At 34.7% G+C, this 16,834-nt stretch overlaps 2 protein-coding genes across 2 annotated transcripts in view; both read right to left on the bottom strand.

Moving 5' to 3' along the window:
* LOC106100908 (proteasome activator complex subunit 4-like) overlaps window positions 1-4,899 on the bottom strand; it is a 14,961-nt gene extending 10,062 nt beyond the window's left edge. Inside the window, exons 1-9 of the mRNA XM_013279973.1 lie at window positions 4,430-4,899; window positions 2,599-2,739; window positions 2,359-2,475; window positions 1,961-2,086; window positions 1,321-1,365; window positions 988-1,198; window positions 588-741; window positions 242-419; window positions 4-127 (exon numbers count right to left, since the gene is read on the bottom strand). Of these exons, the coding sequence (XP_013135427.1) occupies window positions 4-127; window positions 242-419; window positions 588-741; window positions 988-1,198; window positions 1,321-1,365; window positions 1,961-2,086; window positions 2,359-2,475; window positions 2,599-2,739; window positions 4,430-4,659 (1,326 nt within the window). The 5' untranslated portion in view covers window positions 4,660-4,899. The remainder of the gene's footprint in view (window positions 1-3; window positions 128-241; window positions 420-587; window positions 742-987; window positions 1,199-1,320; window positions 1,366-1,960; window positions 2,087-2,358; window positions 2,476-2,598; window positions 2,740-4,429) is intronic.
* Window positions 4,900-5,299: 400 nt separating this feature from the next.
* LOC106101156 (helicase SKI2W) lies at window positions 5,300-14,880 on the bottom strand. Its single transcript, XM_013280287.1, has 21 exons — window positions 14,765-14,880; window positions 14,512-14,685; window positions 14,036-14,294; window positions 13,548-13,721; window positions 13,113-13,417; window positions 12,773-12,885; window positions 12,130-12,361; window positions 11,633-11,816; window positions 11,417-11,554; window positions 11,022-11,136; window positions 10,757-10,883; window positions 10,581-10,685; window positions 10,118-10,274; window positions 9,307-9,451; window positions 8,786-9,108; window positions 8,454-8,582; window positions 8,039-8,171; window positions 7,333-7,507; window positions 6,522-6,965; window positions 6,052-6,204; window positions 5,300-5,897 (listed from the first exon to the last, which is right to left on the bottom strand). The coding sequence occupies exons 1-21, from the start codon at window positions 14,801-14,803 to the stop codon at window positions 5,751-5,753; spliced, it is 3,771 nt and encodes a 1,256-aa protein (XP_013135741.1). The 5' UTR covers window positions 14,804-14,880; the 3' UTR covers window positions 5,300-5,750.
* Window positions 14,881-16,834: the final 1,954 nt, after the last annotated feature.

Raw genomic sequence — 16,834 nt, 5'->3', positions numbered from 1 at the left:
GGCCTGCAGCGTCGGCTCCAGCATTATCTTCACAAACTCGGTCACGTCTTCGTCCCTCAGCCTTAACTCATCCGGAGTTTTGTTCTCCCAGCTCTCGAGATACTTCTTTACGCGTTCTTTGCGCACTCTGTCAAATAAATAACCTTGTTTAGCAACAACTGTACAGAATGAGAAAATATAGATGACTTAAATTCCGTTAATTATATTGAAATATCATATATTGGGTAATAAATAGTTTTACCTGTTTAGGAACTCGCGAGCCAACTTCCTGAGGAGATCTCTGAGCTTGAAGGACCAGCGGCCGGCGTTGGCGCTGTGCAGGTAGCTCTCGATGCCGCCCAGGAAGCTCTTGAGCTGTTTCAGCACCACACCGTCCGGCTTTATGTTCCACACTATCCATGTTGCCGCTTGCTTTATATCTACAAATATTCCACATAAAAATTATAGATAAAAACCATTATCAGAATTTGAATGAAATAACGTATCATCAAAATCGTCTACATCGTTAAGGTTTATGATAATGCTACAAATGGAACTGACATACTACCTTCTGTATTTGAGGTTTTAATATATTTGAGCATTGTCACCTAAGTTATAGTTCCTGCTGCACTGCATATCTTTGTAACTGACGGGTAAATTGAGCGAATGTAGTATGAACATGAACATTTTGGGCACATGAGGCGTCCAGTCCACCGCGCCCGGGTTCCGCTTTGACAAATCCGCAAACAACGCTATCAATTCCTGTAAATATGTAGTATAAATAAACTGCTGCTATTCAAATTAAAAAAATATTTTTTATAACATTTTTAACTAGCATTTGCCCGCGATTCCATCCGCGTGGTATTAAAAAAAACAGAAGTATCATTTTGCTCTACATGTATGCTAAATTTCATCAAGATCCGATCCGTCAGAAAACTCTAACAAATATACATCCATCCCTCGAGACATTTATAATATTAGTAAGATGTATAAGATATGTAAACTCACACTGATTCCAAATTGTGGATTATAACAGGTTTCCCATAGTTCAGTTAGTTTATCAAACCATAGTTTATGGCCATAGTCGGCTTGACTGGGGGCCAGGCCCACTGGTAGGAATAATGACAGCTGGGACACAGGATGAGAATCCGACGACCAAGGTGATATTTGTGGTAAAAACTCTTCCAGAATTTCTTTTGTAGCATTCAATTCAAAGTACCTGTAATTAGTATGATTATAAGAATATTACAGAAAAATAAATGACTTTTTCAGTTTAAAAGTAAGAAGTCATAATTTTTTTTATAACTAAACTATCAACATTTTTTCTAAAATGTTACTTACGGTTTTGCACAATTAATCATGGTCAAGTATGTCCCTTCTAGAGATCTGAAAAATAGAAATAATTAATAAAACATATACAAATAATGAAGAAATCCCCATGCAGTTGCAGAACCCAACCACCAATGTTGCCTGACACCTGTGATTTGAATGAATCGCAAACCAGACTCCACAACCAGGTGAATGCGACAAGTAGCGGTACCCTAAGAGCTCTGCCTTATTAGGTTTACATTGAGACAATGCTGGCAAAGTATATAAATATTTAATACAAATGTAGGGCAGTTAACGCACAGTGTAACAACATCTTTAAATTGGCACAATATTGTTGAGACCTATGGTTTCTTGTGCAGGTGACTTCATATTCTGGCGATTATGACAATATCTCATATAGATAGGCATCTAAAGGCACTTCTATCTTATTTTATCAGTTGTCAATTCAACAGTCAGTGTGTACTTTTGTCCTTTTTCCACTACTGAGATAAACTATCCGCGACTAGTTTTATAAGTAACATTTTTCAAGCATTTCCACTGGCCTGACAAATTGTGCTCGACTAGAAGCAAGCGACAATCAATGCCTTCTTTTTGTAGCTGTCACCATGGCGACTTAATAAGGCAGAGCTTTAATATTGCGAAAAAGAATTACGTTGGAAATTCAGATTCGTGTTGTGACGCAAGTCCAAACAGAGCAAGGGCGTCATCGAGCCCATTACCGGACAGGAATTTGCGAATCACGTCGAGCTTATCTACACCTTGTTTCATAGAATTTTGCCTGAACAAACATAAGTTTAATAATGAATACATAAATAATATTACTACATCCTTACATACGGAATAAAATTAAATAAACACATTATTCAATACATGTAACTATCCAGAAATGTGGTTTACCTTATGGATGAAAATTTTAACATGTACATGTTCAAATCTACTATATTATTCATTAACGATATAGAAATATTTCAGACAATTATTTTTAAATTTTTATAATACTACATAAATAGTTACCAGTATCATTAGGTAGTATTAGTTTAAAGATCTTACCCCAAATAATGGTACATTCCTAAAGCAGTTTCACTTTTGTCAAATATTTTCTTCCCCATCTCGTACAGAGGGCGCCATGGTAGTGTTAGCTCTTCTGGCGAAATTAAATATCTCTTTCTGTAAAATAATACACTTAGTTAAAGTCAGCATGTATGACATAACATATGAAAAATTTCAGAAAATCAATTATTTTTAAAATTATAAATTTTAGTAATACATGCATCTTTATTATTAACTTACTTTGTGAGCATCAGAAACAAAGTGGCAAACTTGTGAACTTTACAAGGTTCTAAGTCTGGAATGAGAACAAGTTCAAATGCTAATTTTATCAGAGCGATGTGATCCTCTTTTGACATTTTCAATCCATACAGTCTTAGATACCTGAAAAATAAATCAATAAAAGACAATTAAATAACATTATCTAGGCATTGTTAACCTTCAGAAAGACTTACATACATTTTTTAATACACTGATTAATCAATAACTTTAAATGTATTTTAGGTAATCAAGAAATTTTTAGATCTAGGGAAGAAAACAGATCATCATCATCTCCCCCACCTTATCCTACTCCTGTATGGTCAGTGCACTGGCATTTTGTCCTCCAAATAACTCTGTCATCCGTCATCTCAGTCATCATTCGCTTCTTGATCATGACACCTTTCACACAATCCTTCCATCTCTTTCTAGGTCTATCTCTACTGGTGTACCCCACCACCAGTTATGAATATCACTAACAACCTTCTTGTTACATGCGATTCATCGCTTCTCATAATATGCCCATACCACACTAACTCTTGCTACTCTCAAACTTAGGAAAAAAACATAGTATATATTACTGTATATCTGTTCATCTCTATTGAATATATGTGTGACATTATTTTTAGGTCTATTTAAAAAAGTTTTTATACCACAAAGAATTTGTAAAAGTACACAATCTTACATTTTGGCAATCGGCCAATCTTTGGTTTTATAAATATTTGTTATGGGGTTATTTCTCCTATTTCATAGTGTTTTAGTGTTATCTGCATATTTAAATAAAAGACCACAGATTCATTAGAAATAAAATATAGAGATATTTTTTGTAATTAAAAATATTGCATAACATTATTATTTCCGAGAAAGACCTATTCCCTGTATTCTGTATTATTTTTAGTCAAATAATGATTAAATAAAAGGTAAATTAATTAATATTAATTTTCTTTTATTTATACATTGTAATAATTGAATTGTCATATTTCATCACAATGATGCAAGCAAATTTGATAAGATATTGCTTATATTTATGAAACATAGATAATGTATTCTGTAAGTAATAATGTGTTACGTAGATGACAGGTAACAAATTGTATGTCATGGACAAAGAGAGACGGAGGCCAGGTTTTCATTACAGGAAGTTCTGGGCTACGGCCAGTTATTTCTGAACTGAATGCATTGCCAAAGGTTAACATGTAACTGTGGCATAGACACATATTAATTTTATATTCAAACAATGTACTGAGTCTATGTCAAGATTTAAAAGAATGGTTTCATAAACAATGTTATGTTTTTTATATTTTACAGATAAACAGACAAAAAAATTGTTTTGCAAATTTTAGCAGTTGATTTATAACAAATGCAGTTACTTAAGGAGACTGTCAAATATGAATATTCATTAGATGTTTGTTCTTTACTTCTAGGTATAATACAACTCAGCATAAAAACCTAACCAACAATGTTGTCACTTGCAGGAAAATGTAAAGTGTAGGTTTTATTTTTTATTACAACAATTAACTTTATAATCTTGTAATCTACTTGGTTTTGGTAGTAAACAACATGCAACTAGTACAGATATCGAAAAAAAAAAAAATTGTGTGAGCCGAGTTTCAATTTTATTATAGTTTTTGATTTTTGGGTAATACAGCCATTTTCAAATTCTAATCCTACTTGCATCATTTTCTTTATTCAAACAAAAGTTTTACTAGAATATAAGTGATAAATTACTTAACAATTGTCATTGTAAAATATTTATGTAGTATGACTTTAACGAGTCATGATCTAGAAGTTTTTAATTTACTGAATCCAAAATACTTACTTCATGAGCCTCGATGACCAAACTCCACATGAAGGTTTCATTTCCCGCAGCATCACTGCTTTAGCTAGATTAGTCTTAACTTCTTCGAGAAATTTTGCCGATTCTTCATCAAACTCCGAAGCATATGGTAATAGAAGATTGATCAGGAGTTCCTTCTGAGGCTTGTACCCTAGAGCTTTGATACGCTCTAGGGTCAGGGCCTGTTCTTCGAAGTCATCGTCTTGAATCATCTTGGAATATTTTCAATTGATTATGGGGTCTCACTAAATTATTTCCTGTGATAATCGCAACATTACCGTAACCATGTAAGCAATAAACACACTGAATTATTATTCACCGTCTTCGTATTGTGAATGTATAAATCATAAACGAAACATTGAATTTTTACAAGTCATGTAGAATTATTTACGAAAAGATTTATACGATATTAATGAAATACAGAAGCATACGTTCCTTTTTACGATATTTCATTAATTGACGTTTGAACTTAATAATATGCAATGTCACGTCAAGCTGATCGTATTGGAATAATTTCTTTTAACGCATGTTTAGAGTAGTTTGAATAATATGTTTAGACGTTTAAACCTTGAGTTTTTAATAACAAAAACCTACTAATTCGCCTGGTAGAGCAAATCATTCTTTATCTAAGCATTTTCCCCTTTCTATATGGTCGATCCACTTATTCTCAAAGATTAGAAGAATCTGTGTTGACTATTGTTTTATGGCCATGTCATCGTCAATATCGATTCCTTGCCATCCTCTATGACACTTGCTATCCCTTTCAGGAACCGAGAGCACTGTGTAGGTTTACGATTAGGAGGAGGGATAACTTTGATTGTTGATGATTTAAAAACAACTACATACTTTATTTTCTTGTCTTATTTATTTCTTTCTTTATTTATTCATAATACATTTAAAAAAGCGTAATAAAATTTTAAGATTACATTCATAAGCTGATAAATCTAATTCATAGACGTAGACAAATAACACACATTCATTGATGGCGGAGACCGCTCTCCTTCTAGTAGACGCATACTGATTAATTATGATAAAAACATTTAATTCTTGGACCACAGTAAGTACAGGCAAACAAGGATATCTAGCCCGTTGAAAGGCGTTGGTATTGGTTTGTTCTGTAAAAAAATATGTAAAACCTGCATAAAGGCGCTAGTGTGCTATGAATATATTTGACATTTTCACACAGGGGCAAATAACTTGTTTGTATGTAATTGTTACTTTTAAGTTTCATGTTAAAAAGATTGTTATAGTTTCCAAAAATTATTTCGGTATAAAATATTCATAAAATATATAAAAAAGCTTTTTATGATATAACAGTTTCTCTCGCTGTTGTGTACAAACTGGCCGCGAAGACGATATCTCTTTTAATGGCGGTAGACGCTTCCAACATCTTGGCTTGAAGCTTCGGGTCTCCTATTGCAACGGCGGCGTCTTTTACGTCAATCAATAACTGTAAAAAATAGGTGGAATGAAAACAAGTATGGATTATAATTGATGTTGGTCTGGAAATATGACGTGGATATTTTACAATTTTTTTTTGGTTTTAAAAAATTACATTATCTTGGTAACCATTAATAGTGGTTTTAAACAGAAGTAAAACGTACCTCATGTAGTTGTTGAATGCACCGCACTATGATGCCCTCCTGCACATCTGTTAGGTCCATGATCTCCGCAAAAGGTTTCTCAAGAGCCCATTCATACACAACTCTTATTAAACCAAAGTTTAACCTTTCTCCTTGCCCTTCAAATTGACTGACCTGTTTAATTATTATGATTTATAATTATAAATATGATTCTATATCATAATTATATCTAAATTAGTAGCACTAGGCTAGTAATTTAATCGAGTACTAAAGTTTAGTATTTAAAATATTCTAATCTACTATAATGAAATGAGAGCTTCCTACTTGTTTAGTGACGGTTGGCTGGAGAATCTGAATTTACTCGACTAAATTTTCATTGTTTAGAGACATTTACTTACTAAATTACTCGGTATATAATTAAATTACTATCCTACTACGAACTAGCCTTAATAATTTTTAATCTATGAGCGTATATATGAAAAAAAACTCACCAGATATTTAGATTCGATCATTGTTAAATCTTCATCAATCGCCTTGATAGCTTCCACACCTTCTTTCAATTTATCAGTCAATGGTTGGCTGACATTTGTCTTAGCTTGGAACACAAAACAACTCAACAAGGCCGCTATCTCCGCTGGGTTCTTGTCAGTGAATACATTGCGGAAGACCAGCTCAGATATAATGAGTTCATTAGTCCCCATGCCACATGCCACACGACCTTTCAATATGACACTGTCGTGTTCGTCGATGTAATTCAGTTCTCTCAACACAAGCAGACGACGTTGATAATCCGGATACAAAGCTAAGTTTTCAAACGACAAGAGTAATTTGTATTTATCGCGTTTCCTTTCAGCTTGCTTACGTTCGTAAACTATCGCGAATTCCGTTTTAAAGTTCGCGATGTCGGTTGATTTCTTCTGAGATTCTAACATGTTCTGTGGAATAAAAAAATATCTGTTAATAACCAAAAAGGCTTATAAGTTCTAGGTTGTTATAACGTATAACTATTAGTTAAGAAACAACAAAATCATTTTCTTGATAAAGGCCTGATTTTAATTGATTCTGACCCTTAAGTTAATTTTGTATCATACAAAAGTAAAAGTATACAATCACAATAGAATAATTTTAACTACCAATTCTTTCTTTTTTCTTCAAAGAAGCAATCTTAAGTTAAGGCAAGATAAGGATTGTGTTGCCACGGCAAGATTGCCTTAACAAAATCGAAGACATATACGAAAAATCATCATTCTGTATCTGTCAAGTAATAAGGAACAATAGACAGCAAGCACAATAGTCGGTGACCTTGTATTTGTTCATATTGTCCAAGGTGTGGAGCAGTTCCCCGGAGGAGAGGGCGAGCGCCTGCGTGAGGGCGAGCGTGGCGAGCGCGCTGGCGCCGCTGCGCACGGCGTGCGACACGCGCGACAGCTCCTGCACCGCCGCCAGGCAGCTGCTGCCCACCGCCGCCTCCTTGAACCTGACACCAGACCACCTCACACTCACTAGCCGGTGCTCGCGACACAGCCCGCGTCAAATTTAAATATATCTATCAGATAAATTACCTTTCTAACGGTGAAAGAATTTTTAAAATCGGCCTAGTAGTTTTTGAGTTATTTCAATACATACAAAAATACAAATCTTTTCTCTTTATAATATTGGAAATCATGTTGTTATCAACATGTATTCTTATAAGGATGAGTATGTTATGTATTTTCTTATTAAATAAGTATTTTTACTTCTTGTCTTCCTTGATTAACGGCCTGCACCCTCCCCCTTATTCCTCCTTTATTCCTCATTTTTAGTCAAAGCAATAAACTGTCGCGATTTAAACACTTTTTTTCAATTATCAACGAATGCGTGCGACTGAGTGCCCTGCACGACTATTTATTACAAAATTACGACTGGACGTAACTGGACGCTTAGTGGAAATGAGGTTTAAAATTACATTAAATAACGATGAATTTTCAACAAGAACTAAAATTATTTAACTTAATACAAGAAAACTAACCTTGGAATCTGTCTCTTGTCCCAGTCTTGTATAATAAGGCTGGCGTCTACCTTTAATGTCATTTTAGTGACTGCGATTATGTTCTTGGGCCCGATACAAAGTATGGCATGGTTCACTGTGCCTTCTTCAGTACCTATATTAAAAACGATATTGCTATGTAGGGTACATAAAGTTTACAGGTCATTTATTATTTTAATACGAAATTAAATTAAATTTTCGCTTTCATTATTACTAGCTTACATCCTCGACTTCGCGTGGAATAAAAAAACAAAAGTAAGTAGCCTATGTGTTCTTACAGACTATCCTTTACTTCTATACCAAATTTCATCCAGATCTGTTAAGCAGTTTAGGCTACAAACTCTAACATCCATCCATCCAAACTTTCGCATTTGTAATATTAGTAAGTTTGACTCACCTATATTGTCGTACATAGCAGTGAAGCTCAGCATTCTGTACCAATTTTCGTCCAAATCAAAGTTGTATTTATTAGGATCTTGCTCAATCGTGTTTAAAACCAACACTTTATAAGGAGTTTGTCTGGGACCTGAAACATTACATAAAGAGGGAAAGAGATAGCGTTATTTTTATCCAACTTCAAAAATTCGAAAAGAACTTCCTTTCTTTCCCACTATCTCTCTCTAAATTACTTCGAGGTATATGAATACGTGATTATTCTTTCATTTGATGCGGAATAGTCGTTTTTTTTGGTTTATAACTATAACTTTAAAAATACTTGAAAAGCCATACCTGTACTATTTAAATAAATCCCAAGTTGATTGATGTAAGGTCCTGCGGATATTATAAGTATCTTCCCGGGAACTAATTCTTTAGCGACTTTAGGCTGTCCGAGAAGTATTGGCATGATGTCATTAAGTACGTCGATGTATGCCACTGCGGTGTCATAAAATGTAGCTAATGGCGCGAGGTGCGCGGGCAATGGTGTACTGCATTTCTCACTGTATTCTTTTTCAGCTAATTCTAGTTGCTTTCTATGATTATCAGCTTGACATATTTGATAGAATTCCCTGAACGAACGCTGCATCATACCTTCGACGGATACGGTTGCGGCTCTAGAAAAAAAAATATTAAACTAAAACATTAACATCAATTAAAATGTTATGAGTTACTAAATTTGGATGGATGGATGTTTCTACGTATCTCCAAAACGACTTAACGGGTTTTATCGAAATATGACGCAAGTATAGTCTGGAAGAACAGATTGGCTACTTAGTATGTTATAGTATGTCATTTTTATTATTAGTGTTTACCTTAATAGACTGAGTATCATAGCGTAAGTAAGACGGAATTGTGATGAAAGTTTTTCAGGTGTGCCCAACATCATTTCCTTCAATTTAATTTGATTAGGCACTTCTTCTTTGCAGAGAATTATAACAGTTCCTGTATCATCCAAGCCTGTAATAATAAAAACATGAAAAATAAAGTGGAGGCAACAAGTTAGTATTAAGAACCTTTCAGATCAGAAACGATATGCAATGTAAAATTAACCCTTGTATCAATTGCATAAGACTCAATTTTATCTTAAAGGATATTAGAGTAAAAAAAATATACAAAATGAACTTCTTGAACACCCTTATTATTTTTTTAATCTCTTTGTAACTCGTCGCAAGCTAGCGTTGTAGTTAGCCTCTTCGTACACGAGGCAATGCAAATTTGTGATCTTAGTTTCTAAGCATCTTATGCAATGCAATTTCAAAAAGGATGCACACAGATACGCGACTTCGACATTGTATTGCATAAGCAAGTTAGAAACTATTGTTTTTTTTTTTATAATATAAGGTGGCAAACGAGCAAGCGGCCACCTAAACATCCGCAATTGCGGCGATTTTAATTATTCCTCCGGCACCACACTGATCAGACTGTACGCGGAATTGCTCCCACTTCACGGCTGTCTTCTGTGTGGTATTTCACCGGGCGAGCCAAACCATTCGTGCGAAGATAAAGCGGGCTTTACCACCGTTAACTGTTATCTGAATTGCTTTGTATACGAAGTAACACGACTAGTATGTGATAGATGTTGGAGTGTCTGTTCGGCGTTATTATGTATAAGTAGAGGGGTACCTCTGCGGCCGGCGCGGCCCGCCATCTGCACGTACTCTGCGGGCGCGAGGTGGCGGCTCTGCACGCCGTCGAACTTGCTGATGTCGTCGAACACCACCGTGCGCGCCGGCATGTTCACACCCATCGCGAACGTCTCCGTCGCGAACAGGATTTTCACCTGATCACCATCATCATCATCATCATCATCAACATCATCATCAACAACAACAACATCTTCATCATTAATCTGCTCTTAACCCCAGAAGAATGGCACAGTGTGTACTGCTCTTTCGTAAAATTCTATCAGCCATCAACATAATTTGAATAGTTTTTTAATATATTTATAGGTGATGATCTGATATGGTAACAGGCGAAATAAAAACCTACGGAAATATGATCTAATTTTGACATATTAAGGAAATAAGGTTTAGAGAAAATATACTTAAGAAAAAGTAAAAAAAGTATTGTTAAAAACTCAACTTACGAAGCCCGATTGGAATAACATTTCGACGATTTCCTTTAACAAAGGCAGGATACCGCTGTGATGAACGCCAATGCCGTTTTCTAATACTCTCTGCATTCTTATAACCTAAAACATATTTAAAAATTAATACTTAAAAAAATTTTCCATGTTAATGAGTTTCATTAAAAAAAAAATACCTGTGGCAACACTCTGTCTGGCTTTTTTAGTCTCTGCAGACATTTTTGGAAGAAGTTTCTAATATGGCCCTTCTCTTTGGCCGTCGTCAGGTCCACCGACATTAAGTTCTCTGCGTTCTGATCGCACCTTTAAAAGAAAACTAAAGATTATACAAAGAAAAATGGTAAAACCATAAATAGAGATGGCGCTAGTTATGCAACCATAGATGATATATGCGTAACTAGCGCCATGACTCATATTTTTGTAGGAATTATCTCAGTTTACCTGTTCCTAGAGAGTGTGAAAGCGACGACAGGCAGCTTGTCCGACTGCCGCAAGTGGTCTATGAAGGCCACCCACATCGTCTGCTCGGCTTTGGGGTTCATATATTGCTTTGTACCTGTTTAAAAGAGGTTATATAAATGATCAAAGATTACATTTATACTGATATTAAAAAGAGGAGATAATAATACTCTAAAGAGGGAAGATTTGTATCTTTGTATTTTTTATGTATTGTAATAACTTAAAAACTAATGGACGATTCAAAAACATTTATACACTATTAGCTATGTTACCATAGGTTATATTTTTTATTAATTTTCGAGTTCACGCGGAGGAAGTCGCGAGCAACAACTAGTTGATTATTTAATTATAGATAGGAAACAATTTATGCGGCATACCTTTTGGTCCGAAACTTTTCTTATATTCATTCTCTCTGGATTTTTTCGCTGCAACAGCTTCATTATATCCTCTTAACAGGAAGTTACTTTCTTGATCCACTATCATGAATCGTTCGTGTTTAGATTTACCACCGGTACCTAAAAAAACATCACAAATTTCATAAAACTGATTGTATTATCTTACATATTGAAAATTATTTTATAATGTAACAGAACCTGTATACAAATAATGACAAAGTGGTACTGGCCGCTTCGGTGTCGACACAACAAACACTTTTCGCTTCTTAGTGCGTCCCACCCAGTCGGCGAACTGCAGAGTATTCGGTACAGTTGCACTTAACATCACAATGCTCACGTGCGCTGGTAACAAAATGAGCACTTCTTCCCATACATAACCACGCTGAAAAAAAAACATGATATTACTTAAAACAATAATTCAATATAAGCAATTTACATAATGATTTAGAGCTGACATACACGGATAGTTTCAAACATATACCGTCAACGAAATTTTTAGCCGAGATTTAAAATTAATGGCAAACTTATTATAATCTATACTTGTATAAGTATTATTAAGAGGAAAGATTTGAATTTTTATATGTATTGAAATAACTCAAAAACTATAGAGCATCTTTCAAAAATTCTTTCACCATCAAAAGATACATTATCAGGGGGTAACATAAGTATAAATGTATACTATTTCTTATAATTACCTCAGCATTATTAATATAATGTACTTCATCGAATATAACGAACTCCAAATCTCTGGTGACGTCAGAGCCGCAGTAGAGCATGGAGCGCAGGATCTCCGTGGTCATGACGAGGCAGGAGGCCGTCGCGTTCAGCTGCAGGTCGCCCGTCAGCAGCCCCACCTCGCCGAACATCTTGTTGAAGTCGTTGTACTTCTGGTTCGACAACGCCTTGATTGGTGATGTGTAAATTGCCCTGTTAGTGTAAAAAAAACTCAGTGAACCGAATGAACAACCCGAGGCTTGTGAGAAAGCTCTCGAGATTTGTTAATCATGAACGAGGTTTAAGTTAAGCGTCATCTACGCTCGGTTATCTCAAGCCAAAAGATGCTGTAAAGGCATCTTCAAAAAAAATTCCAGTCCCTTAGAGAATTAAAAATATAAATATCGGCGCTGTATGTGCTTCTCTTCCATACATCTCTATCAGCCGTCATATCTGAATCCACTCCTTTCTTAAGCATATTTCACACAATCCATCCATACTTTCTTCGGTCTTCCTCTACCTTTGTAGCCATCCACATTTAATATTACCATTTTCTGGTTTATGTCCCCATCGTAATTGTACTGTTTAATTTATATGTAAATGTTACTATTAGCTAGTATTTACCTCGTACAGTTCCTCCTGGACATAGCAATAGCGTACTCTGCTACGACAGTCTTGCCCGCGGAGGTGTGCGCGGCCACGAACACGTGGTGACCTTCCTCCAGCTTTAGTATAGCCTACAAAGTAAAACAATTACGCTGCGGTTTATTAAAAAGCTAGATTTTACCCGCGACTTTGTTCATGCGGAATTAAAAACTGACTAATCTACGGGGCATTCCAACAGGACTTTGTAATTTTGACTGGTAGCCATGCAGTACTTCAAGGCTGACTAGAAATTCATAAAATTACACATTTCAATGATTACTAAGGTGGTTATTAAGTAATAAATCATTAAATAAGTTACCTGTTTCTGGAAATTATCCAATTCAAATGGATATGAGTGTGCCATATCTCTTATTTTCTCTCTAAAATCAGGCACAGGGAGTGTAACATCTATCATTTCTGCCCAATCAGTGGATGTTACCGCCATCCTGCCTTTAGAACTTGTGATATTCAGTACTGGAATCTCCGGCAGTTCTACCGGAGGTTTTATTATAGTACTCTCTAAGAAGTTATCACTCTCACTTGTGTCAATATCTAAATCCACTTTCTTCGGCTTTTGTACTATTTTAGGTTTTGTTTCTGTTCCATCGTCATCCTTCCAGAGATCTATGAAAAATGAAATTAGTAATTTTAGGGTATGTTAACAATTTTAAAAGTCTAAACCTTATCAAACTATAAATTCAGGATTATAGCTTCCAATAATTTCCAAACTAATTAAATGATAATAAAACCTCACCTACTAAATGCACATTATTATCAACAACTTCTTCAAGATTGATTTTGACAAGTTTATTGATCTCTTCTTTGTCCAATAACTTTTGTTCACTAGTGCTGCCACTTTTCAATAATGTAGAACCATCACTTTCAAAAAGAACACTTTCACTACTTCCCGGAGGTGTAGTGAGTAAATCTAGAACACAGTAAAATGTTAGCAAAAAAATTATCTACTAAACTGAAATTTAGATTATACATAAGTCTAATTAGAAACAATACAAGGCAAGATAATTATCCTATTTAAGAGAATAAAAACCAACAAAAAAGGGGGTTTATTAATTTCTTCCTTTCTTTTATAATTATTAAACCAGGGGCACTATTCCTGCAATATACCATCCTAACACATTACCTACCAACCCGCCCTGAGGGCTCATTTTAGTACTTTAAAACTATAGTGGCAGTGAATGAGTTGAAATGTACATTTAATTTTAAAATCAAAGAAAAGTGTACCTTCTCCTAAGAACTTTCCAGGTTCATCATCTTCCAAGTTAATATTGATTTCACCACTCTTGGCTGCTTCATCCAACATTTTTTGGAGTTCTTCCTCAAAGCCAGCCGGTAAGAAAGGGTTTTGTGTTGTGGTGCCCCTAGTAGCAAGGCTGGGTGGCAGAGGTGCCCGAGCCATAGATAAACAATCATCGTCATCCTCAACTGGTATACTTACTTCTTCTAGACCAACTATCTCTCCAGTTATTGGGTCTCTGATAATCTGAAATTCATAATTTTTTTTTCATATTTCAAGCAAATTCCTATCTGGTTTTTATATATTTTTCAAAATATGGTTGGATGCAAATGTCTGATCATTTTGTAAAACAAGCAAGGTACTTTAGAAATACAAGAAGCTCTACCTTATAAGTAAGAAAAAGGATTTAAAATGAAGAAATATAAAGATGTTTTACTTAACATTTTAGATGCATTATACTCACGTCTAGAGTTGTGTCTAGAGCAATATCTTCTTCTTCAAACTTAATTAAAGAATCTATGTCAGTTTCCCTGTGCCAATGAGTTTGTGATCTTTCCCATTTATGTATTGATAGTCTTTCAGGTTTTAACAAATATTCTTTAACGTGATCATTTAAATCATCGAAAATCGGTGGTATCTGAAAGAAACCAAAAGTTGAATGTGAAAAATATTTTTCCTTTTAACAGAGTTTCATTTTTTCCATATTCTTTATTTACCTTAAAATCAGCAAATTCTTTTTCTATCTGGGTCGACATTTTGTATTTAATTAAACAAGTTATTTAAAAGTTCTATTTTAAATACACATTTTATAAATGTTTTTAAAAGATAGCATTGACATTTAACTTGACACTCTGATCTGACAGCTGTTTCAAATTGACAACTCACTGACAAGTAGAAATGTATCTGCTCTGAACCGGTTCAAAACATCAGTTCACTGAGCTTTGAACCGTTGAGCTACGGCTCAAAAACTAAATTAGCAGCTCAAGGCACAACGCGATGAATGGACAAAAACTTTGGTAGTCGTCGACTACTAATACGCGAACCGCTCAGTGACTCACAGCTGACGCATATCATACTTCTAAGCAGGTACAAATTAATCTGATTTGCGAACCAGTTCACTGATCTGCCTCACCCACTCAAACCTCATGGTTTCATCAGCTCATGCTGATCAGCAAATCATCAATTTTAGTTGACATATCTAAAGCACTGAGAAATGACATCTGAAGTCGGAACCCATGTGTATTCGTCCCATTACAGCATATTCGTATTCGAATCCCGCAAAATGTCTTTTAAAATCATGATTTTGAAAGATTAACTATAAATGTAAAGTCATTTGAATTCCTTTTTTGTATAGTTTAATTTCTTCGGACATCTAATCTAATCTAACTAATATTATAAATGCGAAAGTTTAGATGGATGGATGGATGGATGTTTGTTAGACTTTGTAGCCTAAACGGCTGAACGGATCTCAATGAAATTTGGCATAGTCGTAGAGCATAGTCTGGAAGAACATATAGGCTTCTCACTTTTGTTTTTTTTAATTCCACGCCGGTCGCGGGCAAAAGCTAGTATTAAATAAATCGATCTTACAGCCTGCCACAGCAATCTTCAAGTATGATGTTATCTAACACGAAAAAAATGTTCAAACATATTAATTATTTCACCATTTTGTTGTAGGTATAGTCGTCTTTTTTTTCTTAACTGGACTGACCATTACTTCGGTAAACTTATGAGTTGTGAATAATATTTGCTAGCATTAAAATATTCAAGTTGGTTTTAAAACTTTGCCATATTAGAGAACAATGTTGTTAAGAATTTCTTTAAATCTGTTCTATTTTTTGCTATAGATGACCTTGTTCGGATATCGCTACCGTTCAATATTTTATTTAAAAGTTAACTGCTACGAAAGCGTTAATTTCGAACCAATAAACATGTACTTCAATGATTACCTCAGTTTCTTGCTACTCGTTTGCCCACTTCTCAAAAAAGAAAAATTGAGAGTGCTAATGGCTCCTTGAAACGAACCAAATACCTAATTTATATCTTCAGTTCGCTTTGATACGCATATGCAGCGGTGTGTTTGATTCCTAATAAAATTGCTCCACATTTTACTTGGAATTAGCTTGATCTACATTTAGGATGGAGCTTAACTAATCTAGATGTCTGGGCTTATCGGTAAGGCAATTTAATAATGGTTTTTGCTTTCTACAAATTCCGTATTAGTAAAAAAGTTGGTAGAGTTAACAAACTTTACAATCCATTAGCGAAGAGGTACACAATTTATGCAAATGCATGCATAGACCCGCAGTGAGATACGTTCTTTTAATTTGTTTTGGAATAAATTAAGATTTTGGTATCTCTCACGACCTTATTACCTTAATAGGTTTATTATATGTAGAGACATTTCTCATTAACATACTTAAGCCTACCAGTAATAACGTAAAATTATTATTTGTACTTTATGTTATTTGAATGTATTAAACTTGAACTACGAAAGTTTATACAAGTACAGTTAAATTTGTCCAGTCTGTAAACCACTCTAAAAAAGAAAACTGTTATTCACGAACGTTCAAAACCATACAAGCACAGACATCTGGAATCCGGGAGATATGTTACTTTCCCAAAAAAAAGCTTGATCGAAAACCTGCACTTGAAGCTTTTTATTTATTAAATTCAGAAACAGGTATCGTACGCAATCACAAAAGTACGACATAAAGTCAAAGAACTTTTAAAAATGTTGTATTATTATAAAGTACAAGTTAAAATGTTTTCCTGTATTATTTAAT

The sequence above is a fragment of the Papilio polytes genome, unplaced genomic scaffold, assembly GCF_000836215.1.
Source record: "Papilio polytes unplaced genomic scaffold, Ppol_1.0 DF824024.1, whole genome shotgun sequence".
NCBI classification, from domain to species: domain Eukaryota; kingdom Metazoa; phylum Arthropoda; class Insecta; order Lepidoptera; family Papilionidae; genus Papilio; species Papilio polytes.
The sequence above is the reverse complement of the archived record's forward strand: the minus strand, read 5'-3'. Positions and strand labels throughout refer to the sequence as shown.